General features: G+C 44.9%; 1 protein-coding gene across 2 annotated transcripts; it reads right to left on the reverse strand.

Moving 5' to 3' along the window:
* Window positions 1-310: 310 nt before the first annotated feature.
* On the reverse strand, window positions 311-27,390 carry NEK9 (NIMA related kinase 9). Of its 2 annotated transcripts, XM_086893334.1 has the most exons (23): window positions 27,074-27,374; window positions 26,681-26,710; window positions 25,740-25,917; window positions 22,676-22,731; window positions 21,741-21,811; window positions 17,905-18,010; window positions 14,870-15,001; window positions 13,800-13,910; window positions 13,195-13,259; window positions 12,203-12,253; window positions 11,269-11,461; window positions 9,924-10,068; window positions 8,733-8,933; window positions 8,268-8,314; window positions 7,297-7,452; window positions 6,762-6,870; window positions 6,072-6,233; window positions 5,523-5,693; window positions 5,251-5,310; window positions 4,486-4,676; window positions 4,091-4,255; window positions 3,205-3,417; window positions 311-2,818 (listed from the first exon to the last, which is right to left on the reverse strand). In XM_086893334.1, the coding sequence occupies exons 1-23, from the start codon at window positions 27,260-27,262 to the stop codon at window positions 2,696-2,698; spliced, it is 2,925 nt and encodes a 974-aa protein (XP_086749460.1). In that variant the 5' UTR covers window positions 27,263-27,374; the 3' UTR covers window positions 311-2,695. The 2 variants fall into 2 exon arrangements, with proteins under 2 accessions (XP_086749460.1, XP_086749461.1); XM_086893335.1 differs by lacking the exon at window positions 26,681-26,710 and having other exon boundaries at window positions 27,074-27,390.

The raw sequence follows: 27,390 nt of genomic DNA on the forward strand, positions 1-27,390 counted from the left end.
CCACTTGGCACTCAAACTGTGGAAATAAACACACACACACACACAAAAGCTCCTGACGTCACTAGAAGGAGATGTAGCAGTATGAGAAAATAATGGGGTTTTTGTTTGGTTGGTGGTGGTTTCTTTTAATGAAGGGACACAGAAACTGACTTTTTTTTTTAAACAGAGCAAAGAACCTAAGAGGCCTTTCACCCTCTTTCTATAAGCAAAATAATCAAAAACAGAATGCCACAAAACCAGATGACTGTATGCATATTTCCCTTTCCTCTCTTGGAAAGGAAAGACAAGAAAAATAGTTCAAACACAGGAGTATGAGTTTAAACATTTATTTAAACAGAAATTCCAAACCACTCCACCCTTTAACCTTTCAAAGAAAGACAACGACAAACTAGTTTTCGGCCAGAGTGTCAGAGCAGGCATAAGTTGTGTTCCTCTACAACTCAGTAGCAATACTAGCAGGAGACCAACATATATGGAGCTAGCACTGCGAGAAGGGGAGAAGTAAAAAGGGTTTGAAACTGCTCAAAGGCACTTCAGCCTGCCTGCCTTTCTGTTTTCAGCCCAAGACAAAGGTGCTACCTTTAAACTGCTTTTTTTTGTTGCATAGCTGGCTGGTGTGAAATCTGTGGTCTGTAACAGGCACAACCTGGATAGCGTGAATCCTCTAAGGCACATATGAGATTGTGAAGCACAGGGCATCCTCTGTCAGGAGCCCTAATCCTCCACTAGATCCAAGGGGAATCCAGTCTGTGCACCTAGCTTCCCAACTGCAGAGCATTGAGAAATGAGGATAGCAGTGCACTGCAGGAGAGCGACTCTCATCAGCTTGGTGCTTGCTTCTTGGACATGGCTCAGGCTCAACTTTTCAGTCCTCAAAGGCACTGCTGCATGCAACCAACGACCCTCAAGCTGGGACCCCGACCTGAGAACTGGCTCCAACGCACGTGGGGGAAAGGAGAGCAGAGTCACAAGGGCAAACAAGCCTGGCTGTACCAGGGCACCTGATTCTCACCACCTGCCAGGAGGGCTCTCCTCCTGCCTTGCTTTTGGTAGCAGTGGACAGGCACACTGGAATGATCCTTGCCCTGGACACTGCATTGGGAAAACAGCACTTGATTCAGCTCCCAGATACTAGCAATAGGCACCAAAGAAGTATTTAAGGAGCATTACGTTATGAGCAAATGGTTTGGCATCCACCTCTAGAGACAAATGGGGAATGCTGGATTCCCCAGACAGTCTCTCAAAAGAAGTCTGTCAGAGGTGATACAACATCCACCTCCAGCAGACCTAAGGCAATTCTAGTAACATGCCATTGATGGGGATCATTTAAGCCTCATGAAATCACAACCCCATTCTAACAGCAAAGGTGAGAGAAGTTAGGACTCCTTGGAGGTGCCATGTAAGGCACGGGAGGCTAGCTGCTCCCAGGCATCCTACCAATCCCATAAGCTTTTCTTCAAAGTCAGTTTGCTAATAAATTTAAGGGGAATAAAATTAACCTCATTCTCTAACAGAAAATGAGTAAATCTTGAGCATCAGACCATGCCTCTTCCCATCTCCAATTTTCTTGGGAAAGCGTCTCACTTCTTGAAAGAAGGTGAATTCCGGACTGAGACTTGATCATTCGTGGTCTTTGGGGAAGGCTACATCCTGTGACCACAGCAGTAGTGACCTATTCTGGGTAGGAAATGGCATTCCAGCTTCATCAGAACACTGAGTGGAAAAACACGGATTTTTCCCACACCCACACACAGTGTAGGCACAGGGACTGGGGAGAACAGAAGCCAAGCAAGGAGCAGCTACAGGCTTATGCCAAGAAACCAGAAACTCTGGCACCCAAACCAAGTTGAACAGCTGGAGAAAGAAATGGGTAACTTAATCTGAGGCCCAGATGCTGGGCATCTGGTTGGGAGGCAGGTGCTCTGGAATCAAGAACTACAGATCCAATCTCAGACAGTCCCCACTACTGCTACAGGAAACACCTGATTTACTCATCTTGGTGCATTGCCTGGAAGTTGGAAAGCCCTCGGCACCCAGAATAAAGCCTTCAAACTCTGTCTATACAGACCAGTGGACACAGCCATATGGCCAGAAGCTATGCCTCAAGGCCAGGGACACGCTGTCTACTATAATCTCCCTAAGGGGAACATCTCCACTGCCTCCAGAATGATACATTTGCTGGTCCCTCTGTGCCTGAGCAGAGGGAAGCAGCCTCACCGGCGGGGCCTTACCCTGTGGTAAGGAGAGGATCCTAGTCCTTCAGCCCTCTGAAGTGAAGGTGGCGAGTCTTAGGGTTCAGCCAGCTTCAGTACAAAACATGTTTCCTCCTCTCATCTAGAGATGCAGTGATGAATACTGGGTCCCAAAGGCAGCTCCCAGGAAACAGTGAAACAATGAAAGGGCCACAAGCTGCTGCTGGAGCCATCGCCATAATGGGGCCGTTCTGCCTCACGTGCAGAATTGACAGATAAGGTACAAAGAGGAGCTGCTGCTGTTTCAATCACTGAGCTGGCCTAGAGCTCAAGGGCCCTCCCCCTCTCAAACTCACTCCTAGTTCATATCAAACGTACATGGGTGCTGCTCTGGAGCCTCCGGCCTCGCTCCTTGTCTGCGAGTGACCTGACGCCAGAAAAGCCGCTCTCTGCATTCGGTTAGTGTGCTGTGAAGTTAGATGGATCCCAGTGGGCTCAGGAGACTAGAGGTTGGAGCGGCACGAGTCCGTTCCCAGGAGACACCAGGAATCTGAATCCACATCAGGTTTCGGATCCACTTCCATCTCCTCTTTGGTTGTTTGTGTTCCTTTGGAATGAACCTTCACCTGTCAAAATATACAGCAGTTACCCAAACAGTGCCAGAAAAGCTAGAAGCTGCACAAGGCCCAGTTTGTATTCTCCACAGCCATCTGTGACTCTTCACAACATCTGACTCCCCATCCCTTCTCATCAGGTGAAATAAAGGTAAATCCCACATCCCTCAAAGAGTGGGCTGTCCTCAGAGGAAACTTCTTGGCTTCATTCCTGTTTTGCTACTGTCAGAGCCTGCATCAGCAGCTTATACAAGAAACAGGCATCTTTCTTAGTCCCACCAAATTCTGCTCTGATAGAGATGGCTGTTAAGAGCTGCTTCCTTGTGCACAGCCTCCACAATCTGCAGGAGCATGGTGAGCCCTGAGCATGGATGTGCACCCAGATGACGGATTCTCACCTGCTGCATTTCCTCCATCCTCCTGCAGAACCGCTGGAGTTGGGCACTCAGACGAATGGTTTCCTGCTGCAGCTTCTTCTGATCATCCAGACACTGTAAAACCAGGCCTCGGAGGTGCGACACCTCCACTTGCAGAGCACTGCACACGCAGCCTGCACCAGGAGACGCATCCTTCCCTTCACCACACGGTAAGGTTGGACTCAGGCAAGCAGGCTGCAGAGGCATGGAAGTCAGGCCAGGTTGAGCAAGGCCAGGAGTTGTATATACAAGAAAAAAATACGCCCAGAGTGTTACCCCAGCTTATTCCCTGAGTTGCCAAACTTCTAGTGGGCAGAGTCAACAAGCTACTTCTCTTTCTGTCTTCTGTACAAAGCCACTAACTTCCTCCTTTTCCTGGGAAGGTTGTTCCTGTCTTCCTATCACCAAAATCCATCCAGTTTACCCCCATTTCCCAAAGCATAGGATCCATGCCTCCTTTTGGGACAGAAAACTCCTAGAGTTAGGTAGTCTCACAGGTTGTAATTTCTCATTAATTTTCTGTATCTATTCTACTTCCTATCTCACAACAAATTCTGCTTTCTAAATTTCTGTTTACTGCTAGGCTTCTGAGCCCTTGGCTTCTCTGTATTTTCCAATTGCATAATACACATTTTCCCACAGAACTGATCTCATTACTTTAAATCTGACCAAGAATCAGCTTTGTGTTCTAGATCCTTGGCAATTTTTCTCTTTGCAGCATCATCTATGATTATCACCAGCCCTCTTTTCCTTGTCCAGATGAATGAAGCCAATCCAACAGTCTCTTCTCAGCTCTCCCCATAATTCAAACATTGCCATTTATGGTGCCCAAGAGCTTTTAGCCAAGCATTCACTTTTATAACATTACCCAGGGCTCTGTTTTGGGCTTGTTTAATCCAACAGGTTCCTCAGAGGCCACTTTGAGTCCTTGAAGTTTCTGGTAAGGAAGAGTCTCCTTCTCAGGCTCCGAAGATGCCATGCTCAGAGGAAAGGGGCTGTCAGGCATGGGGATGAATTCAGCATTCTCCAGCTCCTGGATACACAAAAGCAGCACTGTCAGGCCTGCCAACTTCCTGCAGGTCATTTCATCTTCTCAATCGATGCACCAACACCCTCTTGTGGTAAAACAGGCAGCAGGGCCATAAGAGCTCTGTGACACATGGCTCAAAGAACCTATCAGAGTATCCCTCAAAGGTGGAAGGGGCCACCCAGTTTTCCCGGCCTAGATCCCCATTTTAAGACACTTCTGAGAAACCACATTACCTTCCGTAGCCAGCCAGGACAGGAGCTGCTGTCAGCACTGTTGCCTCCCTTAGCTTCTGTAGTGCTGATCCAGCCCCCCAGCTCACGATCTGCTTCCATGGTTCCCCGAAAGCCTCCACTGGGATTGGGGGTTTCTGCTTCCTGTTCATTATCCTCTTCTTCTCCTCCCCCAGTTGTGCAGCTCTGAGGCACTAGCAAAGAAAAGAGAAAACTATATACTTTTCCCCACCTCTACTATTCCTGTTGCCAAACCCTAGATGGAGCAGAGAAGATGCACAAATTTGTACTGCATGGTCATGGTGAGAGCACATGCTAGCATTATCTCCCTCAGCAGTTTAGCTCCTAACACTCCCTGCAGGCCTCTCCACAAGGGCTTGTGTGCAGCAGTCTTTTGCAGTTTCTTGGCCCCAGGCCTCCCAACAAGTCCAAGAAGCTGGATTCGATCTCTCCAGAAACTGCCCCCATAGAGCCCCTTCCCATACCAGCTCCCTTCAGGGAATTCCTATCAGCTTTTCCTTGTCAAACTGAAGTTCCTCAACTACAAAGGCCTCCCTGTGCCCATGCTGTTTCTCCTCTGTTTCAGTTTTGCTTCCTCAGGTTTAGGCCATCCCTTCCCATGCATGGCACCAACTAGATTTCTTCCCTTTGAGCTCTCCTGTGAGGCCTTTCAAACACAGAGAAATCGTGCTGCAGGACCAAACTTCATCCACTCAAACTGACCACTGAGTGGACTTAAACCAGAGCTCCCCAGGGCAGGTTACTTACCGGTACCAATGGACAGACCACTGCTGTTGGATCGTATTGTTTTGGAGTTCAACACCTTTTCTGCAAGGAGAGAAGCATGCTTTCAGTTAGAGTGCCACACAGAAAGCAGGATAACTCCTAAAAGGCCAGTGTTGCAGGCCTATGGCTCAGAGCAGCTTGCCACATTTCCCCCAGAAATCTGGCCTGTTCTCAGGCAAGATTTACACTTCCCTGGCAAAATAATGTATCATCATAAACAAGATCCCAAAACTACATCCTATATTTACACTTACCAACAATGATAATGGTGTGCCAGCCACGGCACGACAGGTCTGGAACATGATGCAATGATCCAAATATTGGCCGAGGCCACGAGGTACAAATATCTGAGCCATGAGCTCTCTCAGTCGATGTCATTGCCAGACGTCCGTTCCCACCATTACCCCAGGCAAAGATATGGTTGTCTGAGGAGAGAGAAATTCAGAGGTTCAGTTCCCTCCCTCCTTCTCAGCCTTGATTGCTGAGAATCAGTTGCTGTAAGAATCAGTGTTTCTGATGTAACTACTATCCCAAAGTATCTAATCTACCAGCTCCATTTTGACAGTGGGAGAACAAACCAATAACAAACCTAATGGGCAGCCACCAAGTCAGTACTCTGCAGCCTCAGGGACAGCAAATACTTGGGGCTGCACGGGGGTGATTAACAGGACAAGATGGCCCCCGTCTAGGAGGATTTCTTTAGCACTGTGCTGTGGGGTTGGTAAAAGAAATGATCAGTGGGAGACAGTTAACCACTCTGCAGATGAAAGTAACCCACCACACCTTGGCAAAGACCCACTCACCGTCAGTAGCAGCTATGGTGAATTCATCTCCACATGAAACCCTGATCACCTGCTTACCCCCCAAGGGGCCTCCCAGCAGGTTTATTCCCAGGTGCTTCTTATAGTCCCCAACACCAAGCTGTCCGCACTTGTTGGAGCCGAAGGTCAGCAGGCGGCCTCGCTCTGCGAGGAGGAAGGAGGAGACAGTCACAGCAAGGGCCCATCTCTGCAAGCAGCCATGCATACAGAGCACAGGCAGCAACAGCCCATGAACAACAATGGCTCTGCTGAGCAGCCAGCCAGGCTGCAAAGGGACAGCACCAGCCAAAAGGAATGGCTTTAGTCTGGAAACACCTCCAGTTCCTTCTCCCACTGCCTCCCTTTTCTGATGCTGGGGGCTGGGACTCACAGCTCTCTGACTGATACCGCTTGGGCAAAGCCCAAGTGGATCATAAATGATTGCTCTGCTAGCCCAGAGCATGATTCTTCCCAAAACAGTTTTTTTCCCCTTTAAGAAACCAGGAAGACTGACATAGCTGCTTCAGCTGGCCAGGAAACAAGACTGCTGAGAAACAGGAATCCTGAGTTCCTGGCGCAGGCATGAACCTTGCTACCAAGAGTAAAACCCCCAGTGTCAAGGGCCAGGCTGAAAGGGCAAAGTTGATGTAATGTAATTCAGCAACCTGCATTCTTACTACACAAGGCTCTCACCATCAATAGAAGCTGTGTGTGTCTTCCCTGGAGAAATGGTACGGATCTTGTAGAAGGACAGCTGCTTGGCCAAAGTAAGGGAAGTGGCGTATGGCACCTCACAGTATGTCTGACAAAAGATGGGGGTAAGCACAGAGTGAAAAAAGTCACACATTCATCAGCTAAGACCTACTCAAGCAAGTTCAGGTCTGACAACGATATTAAACCTAAAGTTTAGGTTTAATGGACCAAAAGTCTAGGTTTTAAGACCTAAGACAGTCCTAAAACAAGTATGATAAAAACTGCCAGAATCCATACCACTGGGTAAGTCACCAGAGCAGTTCACTCTGTTTCACTACCTCAGATCTGACATAAGCCTACAGGGCAGACAGAACACTGAGGAACAAATTGCCTCTTCCCACAACCTCAGCATCCATTGTCTTGACTGGAATTAAAGCATTGGCACAAAGCTAATGAACAGTTTGACACAGGACTTCAATTTCCCCATATACTACTGCTTGCTGGTATTTGAAGCCAGAGGTGTAAATGCACTTACATCATGATTGATTATCCCTGATGTACACTGATTCAGGCCCAGCTTGTTGAACTCGTTGAGTCCACATGCCAAGACTTTGCCTGTCTGGGTAAGCAGGAAAGTTCCATCACAGCCACAGTGAACGGACACAATGTTTAAAGTCTTCGGAACATCCACCTAGGTGGAAGAAATATATCCTAAGAAAATAAAAATCCCCACACCTATTACATGGAAGCTGGCACATGGAAAACATATGAGGGTAGAGCAAGTAGCACAGCTAGTCTGGACACTATCAATAGTCAATACAGTTATTTTGAATGAAGGTGTAAGAATACCATAAAGTCTGTAGCATATGGAAACTCTGGTCACAAGGCCAATATTCAAGGCAGACACCAGTGACCAGCACAGGAACCTGAAATATGATGCATAGACAATCTGGCAAACACCAAACCCAGTTAGGTGAGTGGGGCTGGGTTTGTGTCTGTGCTGTGTGGGTGTGATACTGTGTGATCACAGATCTTTGGCTTCCAGACACATCCTTACTTGTTTCTAACCCCCAGTGGGTTGGAATACTCCAGTTACCTCAGCACTGTATTTCAAGAGGGTTTTATTTTCAACAAATCTTTAACTCATTATATTACATTCAAAGACTCGCAGTAGTTGCACTGCTGTGAGTTTCCTCTACAGACCCATGGTAAGCCATTTGGTATTTCTCATTATGATTTCTACAACATTAGGCTGGCATTTCCAGTTCCATCATGGAAATCAGAGCAATGAAGCTCTAAGCTACAATGCTGTCTGGTTTGTAAGTGGTATGACTCTGCCATGATCTCTAGGAGAGAAACGAAGCAAGATGAAGTGAGGAAGTTAAAACCCTTGCAAACTCTAATATCTCAGAAAAAACACCAGAGCCTCAGAGAGATAGCATTTCCAAACAACAGCCAATTTGGATTTATGCCCTTGCAGATCTTGAGAAGTAGTCACAGCCCTACCTTCTGAGGGGTGTAGTGATCTTCTTCTGAATCCAAGCCCAAGCGTCCTGCATCAATGAAAATCCTGCAGTTAAAAATGGCCTCACCAGGAGCCCATATCTATGAACTGGTATTGTCTCTCTATAGTCCCAAGAGAATCTCCCTACAGAACTAGAACCTCCCTGCTCCCCCATATCCATCATTGCCCACCAATCCTCAAGGGAATCCAATCCCACTCACAGAACCATCGCCCTACCCACAGGGAATCCAAGTGGCACCCTAGAGCTTTCCAAAGTAAAGTCCTAAGGCTTCAATCTCCAGTTCCCCTTTTTTACAAGGAAGGAAAGTCCCAAAGAAACAATGTTTTTTGCTCCCAGGGTATGTACCAGGCAGCCCTCACCCAGGCCCTGCATTACACACCTGCACCAAGCCACTTTCTGGCAGGCATGTCTCAGTGTCTTTAGGGTTCAGGGACACTCTACCCACCGTACTCTCCACAGCCCCACGTGTAGACTTCTCTGTTCCTGGTTAGCACTGCCACATGGTTATCTCCACATGAGACCTGCTCCACAGCATTGGTAAGAAAGAAATCCAGCTGCAGGGGCTCAAGCACTTCAGAGCCATAAGCCTTGTCAACGCCAATGCATCCGTAATAGTCTGAGCCAAAGGCATACACCTGGCCTTCATCTGAGGACATAAGGGAAGTTTGGTCAGCACACAGGACTCATGTTAGGCTGCATATTAACCTCTTAGGACATGGTCAGAGCAACTTCTTTTCTGAAATCATCCTCTTTAGTGCAGCAGAATGTCATCAGGAGACTATGGAATCCTTTCTTGTTCATGTTAAGATGGATCTTACATGACAACCTGCAGCTACTTCAGTGCCAAAAAATCTTTGGTTGAACCCTCCAATTTCTTTAACAGTATCCCACAAATTGATTCTGTGGCTACCTAAGTCACTCCTTCCTCAAAATGACCACCTGAGCTCTCTGTCAAATCCCTGCCTTTTCAGCACTGGCAAAATAAGCTTGAAACTACCTTCTTGAGAATCACTTGCGTGGGTAAAGCGAGAGAGAGTCAGATTCTTCTGCAACAGGCAACACCACACCTAACACCTCTAAAGCATGAGCAGGGCTACAACCAGAGACAGCTACCAGATGTCAAGCATTCTGAATTAAACAGCAAATCCTAGATACACATTCTATTTCATCACTGGGTGATTATTTCCCCACACAGTCCAAAGAAAGTTTAGAATATTCTCAACTTCAGGCTTCTAAGTTTCAGTACAAGCATGTATGGAGGCAACACATGCACTGATAAAAGCAGAGACTCTGCACAGACACATGGATTTGTGGTCAACACCCAGCTTTATCACCAATAAGGAGCACATCCTTAGCAAAATCCCATCCTTCTAGGGAGTCAGTATCTTCCTCTGTGTAATAATGTTTATCTATCTCAAATGTTGAGATATAATCTAACCCAAATGTAATAACGTTGGTACTATCCTCAAAACTGAGGGAGGAGTAACATATGTGGCTTTCTCCTATGTTAGTACAGCACAAAGCTGTACTAATCTCATGGTGAAAGCAAACACCTCCAACAGCTCAGCAACTTGAAGGGACTTGTCAGTGCCTACACATCCATAATAGCCTGAGCCAAAGGACTTCCAGCTCTCACCTGTGATGCACACTGTGAAATCATCTCCACAGGACACCTGACGAATGGCTTTTCCCTGAAGCTTCTCAACATGCTTTGGCTGCCGGTAGGAAGCTCTGTCTCCATGTCCCAGCTGCCCGTGCAACTTGGTGCCCCCCTGCATATTCTGCAAGACAGAAACACCTGGTGAGGTTACATTTCTACAATCCCAGAGATGGTGTCAATAGTTAACAGCACCTCGAGCAAACAACAGAAGACTGCAAGGAAGCAAGAGAAAATGTTCTGTCTGCTCTCAGGAAGGGACTGCTATCTCTGTGCATATAGCAGGCAGCAATCTCAGTGGCAGCACAGGCTTTCTGGCAGTGATGCACTAACAAGGAGTTATCCAGTCTCAGGTCACCAGCTGGTGAGGAATCCCTGCTCCTCTCATCTGCCAGGCTACTGAACCTGCTCCCTGCTGTAGGACTGAAATTCATCCTTCAGCTTTCTGAACTACTTTTCTAAATCCTAATGGCTGTAAAGAAATGCATAATCTGAAACAAATGTCATTGAAATGGCCTGACACAGAAATTATATGGGACAAACAAAACAAGCAGTGTTGAAACTAAAACTATTAAGAGCCAGCTGAAAGTTTTCAGTGGTTGTTCCTGCAGGAACATCCAGCAAATTACTCCAAGTTATTCTCCTCCTATTTGGATTTACTTCCTTTCTCACTGATTTATCTTCCAATCTGTTTTAATGGATTCTGTATAATCAATATAAAAACCCATGGAAGCCTGGAGATGGAGAACACCTCCATGTCACAAACCATCTAAACATGAGAAAACTGAATTTGATTACTTAAAACGCATTATATGCTGACCTCTTTTATTTACTTTAAACTATTCCAGAATTTCCACTCATCATAAAAAAAAAGTGGCTTAGCATGAGATCCCTCTGCTTTCAGATGCAAGTTGCCCTGCAGATGACAACTGTATTACAGAAAGGTCACTCATCCCTCCCATTCTGATCTTGAAAATACAAAAGCCAACAGAAAATCACTGAGTCTCCACTGCACGTCTAGTAGTCAGGAATGGAATGAAGAGATGTTTGACTCAGTGTTTGGGCCTGTAAGACCACCATCTACAAGCCTCAAGTGCCCAGCAAGCCTCCAAGACACTGTCGCAATCGAAAATGTCTCCCAGAAACAGCCTTTGAGAGACCTGGGTCAGCCCCAAATCAGACAGCCTCAGTGTCCACTGCAGTCAGATTTCTCCCTTTCCAAGCTTCCTGCCCATCCGATTCAAACAGGCCCACGAACAATCAGCAGTAGATGTGAACCCTCCTTTCCCACTCTCACCCACTGCCTGCAGTTTGTCTCACTTACCACCCAGGTGTAGAGCTCCTTCTCCACTGTCACCACAGCAAAGTGAGTGTTACCAGCACACACCTGGCGTGCACTGCAGCCACTTTTGATGGCATCCAGCTTCTGGGGGGTGGACTTACCACCGCCCCAAACGTACACCTCACTAGTGCGTGAAGTCACCACTGCAATGGGAGCTTCGTTCATGGTAGTTGACCTGCACAAGACCCCGCAACAAAACACACGTGCTTCAAATAATGAGTTTGCATTCCCTGTCATCACCCATTTTCCTGCTGTTGTCTAGCAGTTTCCTCTTCAAAACCATTCATGGTTTTTATTTTCAAAAACTGTTCTTCCAGCAAACTGAACAGCCCGTGAACAGGGACAACTTCACCTGAGGTGCTCAGATAGTGTTAGTACTTCCAAGTTTATGAGGAAAAAATGGTCAAATTCTATCTGATAAATAACAGGCAACCAGCTACACATGTCACAGAAGCTATACATGTCACAGTTGCTTCACAGAACAACCCTGCTTACAGGCTTGCTGGGAACTGTGCTGAACCTCTGCTATATCAGGTTTTGTGGAAGATATTTATATTAATGCAATATTCATCATTCAGACAGTTATATTCCTCCTGTTGAAGGGAGTCTGTGTGAATGGAGAGATCTACATTACAACTCAGATATGCAGGCTATAAAGATTACATACTCAGTAGGACAGATTAGAGCTGGATGGGACCTGCTGAGGTACAGCTCCAGCTATACAAATAAGAAGGGTATAAAAGGCAGGGTGAAACATAGGACAATAAGTATGCAACTGCTGTGTCAACTTTCTAGCATTCAGGGATCTTCTAAACTACACTATTCCATTAGAGTTGTCACAGGCTAACACTCTCAGTTCCTCTCTGGGGAGCTGTTCTCTCCACACTTCCTTTCAAACACATGTCTAAATAATTACCTTGGTCGCTTATTTGGCCCATTAAGCAGTGTGACTTTCTCTTCCATCTCTCTGCCAAGGGAGAAAAAGGATTTTAGAAAACAGCAACATTGCTCTATGCAATTTACTGACAGGCAGCACACTCACTGTTTTCCTTTCCAATAAAATGCTGCTGCCCCTTGGAGGAAACATGGCAGCTGTTTACCAGCTCACAGCAATACACAGTAAGTAGGGCAGAAGTAATGTACCACACAGCTAACAAACTTCTAGAAGAGCTGAGGACAACAAACTCTGTCTGTATGAAAATGCCGCCAACCAATACCCACATTGCACAAGAATAACTTTCAATGGCTAAATATTATCAGGATTTGGGCTTTTAGCAATGCATACAGCAAGACAAACTCAAACTCTGCTGATCACCAAGCAAAACAGTATTGGTATAAAGGACTAAGTCTGTTGTTCTCAAATAAACCAATGTGGAATAGAAACAGCCCAGAATTATTGTCCACCTTTCATGATAAGATAGTGTGTGCAGGCTGATGGTCAAACTAAGCTAAAATGGGCTACTTCCAATGCAAGTCTCTCCCAAAGAGGGAGGCAACAAAAGGAAAAAGTGAGGGCCTCTATAATGAATGATTCACACATTTTGAATATATATATATATATATTCAAAATGGCTTTTTCCAATGACTGCAACAGGATCTCTGTGACTCGTCATTCACAGAAATTTGAAGAGTAGAAAGAAGCATTCTTCAAAGAGTCTCAGAATGGAATACCTCAAGGTTCTCAATACAACAGCTTCTAGGGATGCAGAGACCTTTCCCATGCACCAACAGAACATCAGATCAGAAGAAAAGACTGCAAAAATGCACTTTTCCCCTAAAGAGAATGAAGTAGTTAAATATCTGCCTCACATCAGTCTAAATTCACCTAAGGACAATGCTATGAAAGCATAAACACCCTCCTGTTTTCCCTGTCAGCCACCTAAATTTTAGGCAAGACCATACAATTACCTCCTGCGTTTGCTGAGAAGGGGATGTTCAAGCAATTCATCTGCAGTGGGTCTCTTTTCTGGGTCCTGAAAGAAGGAAGCAACAAGTAATTCTCTGGGAAATATTTATCATCTACAACAAAATCTTGAGCCAGAAGACCTCATTCAAGCCTGCAGGGACTTCCTTCCTTGACTCCCTTCAAATATTTGGAGTGAATAGGGATAAATACCACAGATGTGCAGGAGGGACTTGCATGCTCCAAAGGTATTAATACTATGTTTGCTTTCAATAAATTAATTCCCTACAGAAAGCCAGAGCCTTAAGAGACTATTGAGATGATGCTCCTAACTCCAAAGCGCTGCATTAAAAAATAATTGCTTCTACCAGCCCATTAAATACTTGTGATCAGAGTAAACCCAGCACACCTTCAGAGCCTGCAGGACTGAGACAAAGCTTTCAGAGGACTGGAGAAAGCCCAACCTTAGTGATGCCTCAAGCCTCACAAAAACTACCCTGCATTAACAGTTCATATACTGAAATAGGCGTGTCATTCCCCTTCACCTCTGAATTCCACGGCTGAGACAGCTGGGAATGGGTATTTGAAAGTTTTAAAGTATTTCACCAACCTGATCAAGGCAGGAGTTCACCATCTGGATCAGCTCCCAGGAGTAGACAGTGGAATCAACCTCCATGGCACGATTTCCCTGTACAATCTTCACACAAAGGTTCAGGGGATTCTAGGCAGAAACCAGAAACCAGCCATAATGGAACCAAACTGGAAAACATGTCCAATGGGGAGAGATGCTATAGGCCACCACTATTTTCTTCCTCCATCTCTGACCAGGACACACCCCTCTTCTTCCCTGCCTAGCAGGTTCTCCAGAAATGTAGTAACAATTCCTGCAGAAATGGTACCTCTGATAGCTAGGACTTAGTGGCAACATCCAGCTTTTCACCAAATTCTCTAACAGTGCAGGGCGAACAAGCTTCTCTTTGCATGAAATCTCCTCTGCTGGACATTGCCATTAAACACAGCACAGCAACAAAGCTGCTGAGGACTCCAGAGCCACCACTGGAGAAAGCCAGGAAAGGATGATATTTTCACACCTTCTGTTTCAGGGTTACAAAATCTACCACAACTAGCGGCTTTTCTCATCATATGGCACAAGGTAGCAAATCACATGTCAGCCAGCAATGCTCTTTTCACCCTCCCTATGCCAGCTTGACCAGGCTTCTCTTGCCACCAAGCTTTGAGAAAGAGTAACAGCATAAGATCCTGTGAAATCTGAAGGCCAGAACTATTTGCCACAGATGCTACACAGAAGATTCACAGCTAGAAATGCTAAAAGAGCAAAAAGAGTGCATAATCTTCCTCCTAGTAGTGGAAAGGATACTTCATTCACAACCATGATACAAATTAGCACAGTTATTATTATGCATCTAGTAAACACAATCAGACAAGGGTGGGTTTGGCAGAAGTCAGACTGCTGCATGAAGGGAGAAGGGAAATTTGCACAAAGGGTAAGGGGAATCATGCAGATATTTTCTCTGGTTATACCTGTCACTCTCAGGCCACTCTTTTTTTAATTAGCAGATTTAAAAAACAACTAAAGAAAAACAACTGAAGAAAGCAAAGTATGAATCTTAGGACAATAAAAAATAAGGTTATTCAGTGCATACTGGTTTGCAGACTTACAGTAGCATCAAAGGTCCTCTTCAGAGTAAGCAGCTCAAAGATGACACAGCCCACAGCCCAAATATCTGATTTGAAGTTGTATTTCACACCCTGGCAGAGTTCTGGGGACATGTAATATGGAGTTCCCACCAGCTAGGAAAAATAATATTTAAAAATCAGAAATGATCCAGCAGCCTTCAATTCAGGAGCTCTGTATCCATTATGTTCACACAGGACAGAGGCATTGATCTGACACAGCAATGAAGTGAAATACCTCCCTAATGTGCTGGAGGGACAAGAACAATAAGCACACTTTTTCCCCTGTCATCCACAGACCTGTCTGGCCCTGAGCTTCCTAAAAGATCCTAGATATCTCTCTTCTCATGTACCTACTTCTCACTAGATTAATAGTCACAAAAACACAGCAAGGACTTTTCCCTCTCTTCCTTATGTACTGACCAGGCATATGGAAACCATCACACGAGGTTGAAGAAAACAGGATCTAGCAAAGCTTCCAAATACAGATGCCAGACCTTAGCTATGGAGCCACTCTGATCACAAGATACTACTAGGACAAAGGCTGCTCTGTCTCAAAAGAAAAGAAGGGTTCCTTTTGGGTCAGTATGTAGAAAGTTGGCTTGAGTCCCACCCAAAAGGCTTTCACTTCAGAAGTAGACTTTCTTGAACAATTGTTTTGTGTAGAACAAACACCCCCACCACACAAAAAATCCAAAACCCTGCACATAAATACAAAGGCCTCCCAGGTACTGCAGAAGTAGTGGCTTAGCTCAAAGTCACAACAAGGAGACACAGAACAAACACGATAAAAGATATAAGAATGAAGCTTCCAGATGAATGGAGCTTGCTCCTTAGAAAGAAACTAGACAGCAAAACAAAATAAGACAGAAATTAGAAAAAGGAGAAATATTTATAGATGACCTCTTTTCAACTCTCTCAGCAAAGCTCCAAGAACTACAAAGCCTGCCCTTCATAAGACTCTGCAAGTACACTGGATACCTAATGGGCACATTCAGAATCTGCCATCTCCCTCCCATTTCCTGTTACAGAGCGTGACCACTACAGAGCTACACGAGTCCCAGCCATGGGGAGGTTGAGAAGCCCTAAGATTCTGAGTATCATATTGAGGACTAGGACACTGCACCTAAATCTTTTTTAAGCAAAGGATAATGTAAGCCTTCTGTAAGACACACATTTTCTGTATCTTCTTTGGTAAATGGTAGAACATGATAAATTAAGAAATCAGTGTTTAGCAAGCAAGATGTGAACATTCTACAAAATCACAATTCGACTGCTACAATTACAAATACTGATAATAACATATTTTGCACTCATTTTCCAAAAAAATTACTTCCAGTCTGTCACTGGTCATTAGGTCACAAATTGAGTAACTACACCAGAGCATAGCCAGCATATAAAAATCAAAATATTGTTGACAGTGTATAGTTCAAAATTTTTCATATGTGAAAAAGGAAAAAACAATGCTTGCAGGCGTAGTAGGTATAGATGAATACAAACAACACAGGCAAAAACAAACCTAGAAATTCACAGCACAGACCAAACTGCCTTTGAAAGGCAGAAGGCCATGAAAAGTGTGATAAGACAGAAGTGTTTCAGCTGAAGCCCAGCCTAGTGATGGCTTTATGCAATAGCCTTGAGTTCCCACTTAGAGTGGAACTGCACGGTAGTGCTCATGTTCTGGAAGGGGACTGACAAGTATTTAACTACACATCCTAACACAACACCAACACCTGGCATTCAACTGAATAATACAGCCTGGTAAGGGGAAGTGTGAGCTGGCTTGTGTCCCAGACTATAATAAAGGCCTTTAGCAGATAGGAACCTCAGACAATGTCTCCTTTTCCAAGCCTAACACTCACCACAAATTAAAGGAGCTGATAAATCCAAGCTGAACCTTTTAGGTGCCTGCAATACAGCTTACCCTGTGTCCTAACTGGCTGCAAAAATGCTTTCTGGCAGGGTCTGGAACAAGGCCAAGCTCAACAGCCTTCTGGTAGAATTCATCTCTCCTACAAAGCTTTGTCCCCCTTCAGGAACATTACCAATAAACCATACATCTGGTTACCATAAGAAGCTTAAGTGCCTTGCTTGCTTCTTCACAATTCGGTTCAGAGCCTCAATAATAAAGAGATTTGAGACATGTCTATGGCACAGTGCAATGTCAGGCACACTCATCCAAGCTATCTCAGATCCATCTGAGGAAAAATTTACCTGTCAGCACAGCAGCGTAACAAAATTAATTTAATTTGTTAAGCTGGCCTTAACTAGCCCAGAGGGAGAGCGTTGTTCTGATGGGGCTATAATGCTGCCTCTGTCCTTCAGCTAGCACTGCCTTCCTGTTACACAGATTCACCTTTAGAAGTACCATGCCTAGGGGAAAGAAGAGCAGTGCTCTCTAGCATAGCTATGCTAGCTCTGGTACAATCTATTCCCATACTGGCACCTATCTTTAGTTTACTGCTGCTTTCTAGAGAGACAGACCTCCAAAAGGTAACCTGGGAGCAAGGATATCTGCAGGCTGCAACACATCAGCATATATGCCAAAATTAGTGAGATAGATAAAGTTAGGAAGTAAAGTTGTAGCAAGTTGGATATCCAAGTAGTAAGTGACAGGACAAGAAGGAATGGCCCAAAGCTGCACCAGAGGAGGTTTACATAAACTACCAGGAAAAATTTCTTCACTGAAAGGGTCAGGCATTGGAACAAGATGCCCAAAAAAGTAGTTGAGCCACCATCTCTGGAAGTGTTCAAAAAAATCTGTGGATGCAGCACCTGAGGACATGGTTTAGTGGTGCACACAGTGGTGCTTGGTTAACAGTTGGACTCAATGACCTTAGAGATCTCTTCCAAACTTAATTCTACGATACCATAACACTGAGGGAAATTGAGGGGTGAGGGAAAGGAAAGTAACACAAAACAAGCAGCAAGAATATACAGTGTCCCTGGTCTTCTGCAAGGCATGCAGAGATGGAAGAAAAACACAACTCAGTTTGCACATAAAGATGGCAGATACTCACAGTCTCAGCCATAGAATACTCAGAGTTCAGCTTCTTTGCCAGCCCATAGTCTCCCAATTTAATCAGGTTTGCCTTGGTTAGAAAGATATTTAATGTCTTTATGTCTCTGAAATGAGAAAAAAAAATTCAAACACTCAAATATGTTTCCAGATTTCACAGTTTTCCACACATTACTATACCTTCCCCCCAAAATTAGCTACTTGCTACTCTGCCAGTACTCTGTCACACACACATACAGAGTTCTCCAAAAGCAATTTTGCCCCAAGTATCAGGGCAGTAACTGCAGTTATCCATGTTTTATCACATTCCCCACACAAACACAACACAGTTTCAGAAGCTGAGGCTCAGACACCTATGTAAAGGCCACAGATCAAAGATAGTTCTTTCCCCCCTCTCAGTTTCTTCTCATATGAAGGTCATTGAGCAGGTCTTATTTTTGCTAGTTTTATAAATAGACCTAAGCCAGAAGACGCTGAGCTCACTAAAAACATAAGTGTAAGTATGAATATGTATGTATGCAAATATAAACACACACATGGAGGGTGTGAAACAGATGCCACTCTGGAACTTAAGCATAATGTCCTTATCCCTCAAGAAGAACTCTTTATAACATGACATAGGATTCTAGCCCATTAGTTGGCTGGGCTGATTGAGAAGGCTTTCGTCTAGGTTTGAAAGGGGAAGGAGATAAGACCAGGCTGGCTAGACATGAACCTGTGGGCTTCATGCCAGTGTTGGGGGTGAAATCGAGAGCACAGCTGAAGTGCATCTGCACCAATGCACTCAGTGTGGGTAACAAACAGGAGGACCTGGAAGCCTCTGTGCAGCAGGAAATCATGGAAATTGCACCACTGGAGTGCTGCAGTGCAGCTCTTCATAAGGGATGGGTGAGCAAGGACAGGCAGTGGGGTGGCTTTGTACTTTAGGGAGTGTTTCAACTGCACAGAGCCCAGGGTCAGTGACAATATGGCTCGGTGCCTGTGGATGACAATCAGGGAGAGGACCACTCAACCAGGATGAAGAGCCAGATTAGATTCCATAAGCAGCTGGCTCATATTTCATGATCACCAGTTTTTGTGGGAGATTTTAACCTGCTGGATGTCTGCTGGAAACACGACACAGCAGAGAAGAGGCAGTCTAGGAGGTTCCTGGAGGGTATGGAAGATAACTTCCTGACACACCTAGTTAGAAAGCCTATAGGGGCAGTGCCTGCTGTTTCTGAACAAAGAAGGGCTGGTGGGAGATGCAGTGGTTTGAGGCCGTCTTAGCAACCACAAAATGACAGTTTTCAACTCTCAGTGAAGTAAGGAAGGGGGTCAACAAAACCTCTACACCTTGGAGTTCTGGAGGTCAGACTTTGGTCTTCTCAGGACATTGTTCCAGACAGACACTTAGGAAATCGCTCTTAAAAACAAAAGGGTCTAGGAAGCTGGAAATTTTAGAGATGCAGGAGCAAGCCGCTGAAGAAGCTGGCAGCCTATGGCTTGTATAAATGCATTCTTTTCTGGGTTAAAAACTGCCTGGGTGGCTGGCACAGAGTGAGGTGGTGATGGGTGTCACATCCAGTTGGCAGTCAGTAACCAATGGGGTACCCCAGGGCTCAGTGTTGGGGCCAGTCCTGTTTAATATCTTTTATCAATTTTGGACAAGGGGATTGAGTGTACCCTCAGTCAGTTTGGAAACAACACCAAGCTGGGCAAGAGTGCTGATGGGCTGGACGGTAGGACAGGCTCTATAGTGGATCTAGACAGGCTAGATTGATGGGCTGAGGCCAATTGTAGAGGTTCAGTAAGGTGAAATGTCAGGTCCTGCACTTGGGCCACAACAGCCCCAGGCAGTGCTACAGGCTGGGGGCAGAATGGCTGGAAAGTTGCTTGGCAGAAAAGGACCTAGGAGTGCTGGTTGACAGCAGCTGAACGTGAGCCAGTTTATGCCCAGGTGACCAAGAAAGCCAGTGGCATCCTGGTGAGTATCAGGAAAAGCATGTCCAGCAGGACCAGGGCAAGGATTGTTCCCCTGTACTCAGCACTGGCGAGGCCACACTTCGAGTCCAGTTCTGGGCTGCTCACTGCAAGAAGGGACATTGAGGTGCTGGAGCATGTCCAGAGAACAGCAACAGAGCTGGTGAAGGCCCTGGAGCACAAGTCTGATGAGGAGCAGCTGAGGGAGCTGGGGGTGTTTAGCCTGGAGAAAAGGAGGCCCAGGTGAGACCTTATCACTCTCTACCACTGCCTGAAAGGAGGCTCCAGCAAGATGGGGGTCAGTCTCTTTTCCACGGTAACTGGCGACAGTTGTCACAAGAGGAAATTGCCTCACGATACACCAGGAGAGGTTCAGGTTGGATATCAGAAGAATTTCTTCACTGAAAGGGTTGTTAAGCATTGGAATGGGCTGTCCAGGGAAGTGGTAGAGCCACCATCTCTGGAAGTGGTCAAGAAACGACTGGACATGGCACTTAGTGCTATGGTTTAGTTGACATGGTGGTGTTCAGTTGGGCTCTTGAGATCTTGGAGGTCTTTTTCAACTTTAATGATACCATGATTTTATGATGCACTATGCCCAAGAGATTGAAAGGCTGACGGCCACAAAAATGCTGAACTTGAAAACTGATAGAAAGCACTGTCTCCCAGACTGAGTAATCTGTGTGTAGTTTCACAGATCAGCACAAGAGGCTGCAAATAGAGAGGAATCCCCCGCAGCATGATATGCTTTTCATGGCCAACACTTCATAACACCCTCTTTTCCTAACGTACCATCAACAACTTCCCAGTGTAGATCAGGAAAACATCAAGTAAAGAAGCACTTTGCATTCCTCCACTTGGGGCATCACAAAGTCCTGGGTCACTCTGACAATGTCTGCAGCAGAAGGAAATCACTGCAAACATTTAAATAATTGTTCAATTTGTTATTATGGAAGTATTTGGGGCCACACATATTCATGGTAAGCAGGAAATCACTGCAAAGCAGGACAGACCTGACATCTGCTTCAGGCCAAAAACTCAGGCACTACTTTGCTGAGTGCAGGCTACCAACCCCTCATTATCAAGGCTCACCAATTACTAAAGATTCAGAATGGCAGAGCCAGGATGCTATCCTACAGAAAACATCCTCACACAGCTATGCTCATAAGTTCCAGCACATGATCCAACCGTGCTGGAAGTGGCTGTCTACATGTGCAATACTTCCCAGAACATCATGGCCTCCTTGAAACACGTGTAAGACATGAAATTTACTGCTCCCAAACAGAAAAGGGCAACAGAAAAAGGTAATTACCTAGACATTAAAATCCCAGAATAACTGTCAAAATTACCCCCACAAGCTAACAGACTGAACTAGCTCCTTAAGTAACAGGCCAAAGAAATAAGATTCTGACAAATGTAGGACAAATTTTCACATGCGTTGTATTAGAGCAATGGACAAATGCAAAGTGTTCATTACCATTAGCCTCCAGGAATTACAGAATGATGTACACTGGCTTGCAGCTATTAATTGTGGAACAGGTCAGAAGTACCTTTGGCCTGTGGTAAATGCTGTTCCTACCCACTTTAACAAATATCATTTATGTGCTATCGCAATAAAGGGCAAATTTACTTCCTTCCTACATGGATAAACTCTTTGTTCACACAGCTGCAGTTCCATTTTCAAATACAAGATTTCCTGCACATTTATCACACAACGGTCTCTAGCCCAATAAAAAAGGAATTCTTAACATCTCGCAGATCCTATTACACTTTGGAGAGAAGCTCAGTACCTGCTTTAAATGAAGAGGCAAAGAAATTCTTCACTCGCTCCCAGGAACTGCACTGGCTACTCAGCTTTCTGCATGTCACACTTACCTGTGAAGAATTCCAGCTCGATGAATGCAGCTCACTGCTGATGCAATTTGAAAGAGATACCAAACCACCATCTGCATAAGTAGGAATATAAGCATAATGTGAGGCTTGAAAAAAAATTTAAAAACCCACAAAACCCTACACATCCTTATCACACCAAGGCACAGCAAGAGGGCCTGGCCATACCATTTAGATGCTCTTTCAGGAGTATGAAAATTTTAGAATTTCCTGGTTTGCAAATATCTAAAAAAGTTATTTCAATAGGTAGATTGTTCTACTTCCATTCATAGTGTCTGTCCTGACAAGCATCAGAGATTCAGTAAGTGAAAAGACTGAAGAATGACAACTAATGACCACTTGGGAAACATCTACAGTTGTGCTCTCCAAAATATGAATTGGGACCATTACATACTCTCCATGAACTAGAAAGCCTTAGAAGTCACTATATGAGACAGGTAAGGGTAATCATTAATCAGCTCAGCATGCAGTGAAAACAGACAGCAAAAAATTAATTTAAATAAAACAAAAACAGAAAAAGAAAAGAGTAAGACAGATTCAAGGAAATTACTTGAAAAAAAATCCCCTACAAAATTATTAAGAAGGGAGAGAAAGAGAGAGCCCACCAGGAAGAAACACAGAAAGAGGTTTAAAAGTTAAATGTTTGCCAAGATGATAAGGTGAAGAAAGCCAGCTCTCTTTCATTATTCCTCCTTCAGAACTATATACTGCTTGTAGACAGTTAAAAAGGAAAATAAGAAGTTTCAGACAGTCCATAAATGCTTGTAATATTGAACCAGGAGGATGCCAATCCCCAGATAAACACAGAATTTCCCCACCATCACAATGAAAAAAATTGAAGAAATACTCAAATAGCCATACAGATCCCCAGAACATCAGACCAGCCCCACTGCCCCCCACCCCAAACCATTCCAAATTACCTCTTCTTCAAATAACTTGTCTTTCTGTCGCAGAATCTTATCATAGAGGTTCCCTCCTGTAATTATAAACGAGTGAGAAAGACAGAGAGGTTCGTCTTAGTTAATGGCAGCAGTTACTCTGCTCAAGTGCTGCTGGGAATACTCAAACCCCTAAGAGATCTGGTCAATCACTATAGCTCTCTCTCAACATTCTTCACTTAAACTGGTCAGGCACTCACAAAATTAAGTTCTTCTTCCATCTAAGAACTTCAGTGGTGTATTTAAGCCTAAGCAGAGAAGATTCTTTAAGTCTTAAATTCTTTAACAATTAACCCTTTAATACTCCCTGAAAAGCAAATCAGTAAGCACAGCCAGCAGTCCCTACTTTTTTACTTATTTTTTTGTAAGTGCTCCTTGGGGTATGTAAACGTGTATTAGCTGTACACCAAATCATGTGAGACTGTCGTGTTCAGCATTATGTATACAAATAATACATTAAAAAAGAGAAAGAAAACAGTCTTTAAGTCAGAGTAGTCCCTGAAAGCACAATTTACTGCCTTTTCCTACCTACTCCCCAGCTCTGACTGGCCTCTCCTTTATCTCCCCTGCCAAACACATTGGTGCAGAATTCACAAAGCACTGACAACAGCAGAACTAACAGAAGCCTGAAATCAGCAGAAATCTTCAGTGCACCCCATGACTTCAAGACAGCAGACTGAAAATCAAGGAGAGTTAAAAGAAATGATGCTGGGGGCTGCAGGTAGAGAAACTCCCTGACAGATCAGCACTGATCACAAAACTCTGATCACCTCCTGTTGCTATTCCAATTCCTAATTATCATATAGTATGTCCTAATTGTAATGGACCACCAGGACCATTCCCATGGTGCAAGACAGCTTTTGGCTGCATGATTTCCACGGGCCTGCCAAGTGGTAAATGTCCAAAACAGGCTGCAAGGGTTCCTTTGTTTACTTGAGGGACTTCATTCAGACTTTCATGTTAGGAAGGTTTTTCTAACTAATATTCCCTTCACTTAATTTCTTCTCATTCAGCCTTGCTGTAACTTCTCAACATTTCTTTTTTCTGCCTTATGTTCACAGTTACAAATTAACCAAAGTATTTAGTTCTGCCTCTTCTTATCAATGTCCTCTCTAGCCATTCAGACTTTGCAGGCCTTTAGTCAACTGTGCTCTTCATCTCTCTTTTTTTCCCCCATCTTTTTTGCAGCTTTTCTGAACCAAAGAGCAGCATGATAGGTACTACACTGCCAAAATCCTACACAAGGAGACAAGTTAGCTCTTGACTCATGTATCAAATACCATGCATATGAAAACCACATTAATTTAGTATTTGTTTCATCTAATCACATCTAACCTTCCAACATAGGTTATTCTCTTTTAAATACTGTATTTTATAGGCTATTTCTTCCCAAATATATTTCATTTGTATTCACTGATGTTTTCCCATGGTAAATCCATGTCTTACAGTACCATGATATACACATGGAACTAAAGGCAAATAAATCAATAACTTGGCTTCCTCCTCTGTAAAGTAAGGGCAACATTTACTGAAATTTGAAATTCTTTTGTAGATCTTCAGAAGAGACAAGCCAATTAAACAGTAAAATCTTTGGATTCTGAGGAGTGTCTGACAATGACTAGTCCAGCCCTACTTTAAAAATTACTTACAAATTATCTTGGGCTTGTACACTGAAAAAAAAAAAAAAAACCACCAAAGAAGCAACTATTATTGCATTGGCAAAACCACTACATGGAAGTCCAAACAAGATTTCCTCTTTCTCATGTCCCTTGTTCTCTACCATTCAGACACATTCAGGCAACACCAGCTATGCACTCATCTCTTGGTTATTATCCCAAAGCCATTTTACAGAGGCATTTACAAATGTGCACAGACATTAAAAACTACACAGCTTTTCTCTGTGCCCTCCAACAAATGTATAGCAGCCCCAAGCATGCAGTCTTTTCAAGGTAAGCAAGTAATTCACACAAAGAAAACCCCTAAAATAAAAGGTGCCTCAAAGAGCTAACATTCCTCTATGCTTGCACTGGACTCCACCCTCCATAAGAACAAAAAGCAGAGAAGAAAAACTGAGCTGCCAATCAGGGTGTCTGACACCCTTCAAAAAGACTTTGTACAACTCTGTGTGTTCTCCAACCTGTTCCAGTGAAAGCAATCTGTTGTACAAGGTGATCACAACACAATGATAGCCTTTTCTAGCAAAAAATGCTTCTATCAATGAGCCAAGGCTTAACACAAGCCCTATACAAACACCAGATTCTTGGCCTGGGGAGCTGTTCCACACACCCAAACAAGAACCACACTGCAGTTCCAGGCACGTATCCTGTTCCAGCAGTGTAAGCTGCGTATGAGCTCCTCTTCCTGCCACCTAAGAGCAGCTGCTAGTCACAACCTCATTGCAAATCCTTCTATCACTCCATCTGAGCTAAGACTGCTTCCCCTGCCAACTCCAAACACCACCAACTGAGCTGCTCTTGGATGGAATTTTAAAATTTTCTCCACCACCAAAAGGACCAGGTTTGTTATTCAGGTTTTTTTTTTAATAGTGAGTGTAAAACCTGAAAGCAGAAGGCAGGAAAAAGTTCTGACTGCAGTATATCATGACATTTTTAAGCTCTGATTTTTAACTGACAAATTATAAACCTATGTAAATGACAGTACTGAAAAGACAGCCCCACTCTTTACTGGTAGAGAGGCCCAGATAGTCTTATGGTCTTTTCCCACTGCCCTCCTAAAAGAACACAGCAAGGTGCACTGTAAGTGTTTATCACCATTAACCCAATCCTCCCAGTGCACCAGCCATTCAGAAAACTCAAGAAATCATCTACTGCATAGCTTGCCCACTAACTACTGGGCCTCTTTTTTTAGCACCTGAGACACAAATCAGAAGGGTTCTCAGTCTCTTCCTCAGGAGCTATGCAGCAGAATTCACCTCCACTCCTTTGCTCTCCAGATGACACCCCAGAAATACTTGCTGCAGGTTCTGCAGGAGGGTGTCCCAGACACATGGCAGCTGCCTGTTTACAAATGGGAGTAGGGATCTCACCATTACAGTACTCCAGCTCAATCAGGAGCGTGGTGTTATCCATGAAGTGATTGTAGTACGCGATGATGTTCTCATGCTGCAGCAGGGCCAGGATAACGATTTCGTTCAAAGCATCACGACGCTCCTTTTCTGACAGCCGGGTCAGGTCCACCTCTTTCCACACTACAAGTGAGTCATCCTGAAACACAAAAACATCTTTCAATTAAAAACACACAGTTATGAAGAGAACAGTATGTGCCTTTATAGCAGGAAATTAAAATAGCAGGAAAAGTAAAAGACTTTCCTGTCTCTTACAGATTTCAGACAAATATTCTTCACAACTTAAGTTTTGAAGTTTGTTGTTTGTCATTAGAAATAGTGATGGCCTGAAGCCATCTTTCTAGCTGGCCAACACTCACTCTGGGGGAAAAAATACCAAAACCAAAACACCAAACCAAGGGAAAGACACAGGGTTTGTTTCATTTCAACAGAAACTAAACATATTCCTGTTTAATAAAGGGAGACCATCGTATTTTAAATTCTGTAACTATAGGATATTGTACAAGACCATAAGCTGTTACAAATATTCAAAGGAGAAAGACTAAAGAAAAAAAAAGAAAAAAAAAAAAACCAAAGGGAAAAAAAAACCCAATAAGGAAACCAGAATGAATTTAGATTTAGTTTGCCTTTGTTAGGCACGTTGTCAGCCATGCTGTAAGTGATCTACCAAGTGAACAGTGTTCACTTACACCTGCCCAAGCCATGACACCTCAAGACAGCCAGAAAAAAACTGAAGAACTTGCCTTTAGAGCTAAATCAAGCATTTTTTCCTTGACAGCCACTAAAACCACAACTACAATTGAACCGGATGGTATTAAACGAGTTGGGAGCAACGGGAGGACTGGCTTTTCATCCAGCCTCCCCTGATTACACTGAAATGCTGAGCATGTGAAAGAGTTTACCTGTATGAGATGCCCCCATGTCCTCTGTGACTGGAACAAAACACAGAAAAATGAGTAGTCTACTAGCGTCAGAAGAATATCCACATCTCCCTGCGAAACCTCAGGGGACCCAGAGACCGGCAGTGCCCAAATGTTACAAAACCCCGACCCCGCGCCCTGCACACCGAGGGCTGGAGCTGTCACTTGGTACCGGGGCTGTCCCCAGAGCGGTGCCGGGGGCTGTCAGCGCCACCCCGGGGGCTCTCGGTCACCCCAGGGGCCGAGCCCTGCTTCGGCTCGTCAGGCACCGGCGCCCTCAAGCACGGCCCCCGCCCCTCTCGGAGCGGGCCCGGGGCCCCTTGGCGGGGGCGGCGGAGCGGGGCCCCTCTCCCGCCGCCGGGGCCGCCTACCTACCTCGGTGCGGCGGTACAGGGTGGCCTCGCCGAAGGCGCCGCGGCCCAGGGTGCGGATGGGGATGTAGTGCAGCTCCTCCTGCTCGCCGGGCACGCCGCCGCCGCCGCGGGAGCCGCCCCTGCCCGAGGACTCGTTGCCGAAGTCGGAGCTGATGGAGTCGCAGTGCCGCTCGTACTCGCCCAGCGACATGGCGATGGCGGCCCCGCTCGGCCCGGCGCTCCCTCAGCGCGGCCCCGCGGGCTCCATGTCGGCTCCCGACGGCGACCCGGAACCGCTTCCCGCCGCTGCCGCCGCCGCGACCTCCGCGCTCCCGCCCC

The sequence above is a fragment of the Cyanistes caeruleus genome, chromosome 6, assembly GCF_971803275.1.
Source record: "Cyanistes caeruleus chromosome 6, bCyaCae1.hap1.1, whole genome shotgun sequence".
Taxonomy (NCBI): Eukaryota; Metazoa; Chordata; class Aves; order Passeriformes; family Paridae; genus Cyanistes; species Cyanistes caeruleus.

Excerpts from the sequence above, each read along its gene's own strand:
- NEK9 (XM_086893334.1), bottom strand. The coding sequence starts at position 27,262 with ATGTCGCTGGGCGAGTACGAGCGGCACTGCGACTCCATCAGCTCCGAC. Across the intron at positions 10,069-11,268 it reads AGGAGCTCTACACCTGGGTG|AATATGCAGGGGGGCACCAA; the intron begins GTAAGTGAGACA and ends TCTGTCTTGCAG. Across the intron at positions 5,694-6,071 it reads CACCATAGCTGCTACTGACG|ACAACCATATCTTTGCCTGG; the intron begins GTGAGTGGGTCT and ends CTCTCTCCTCAG.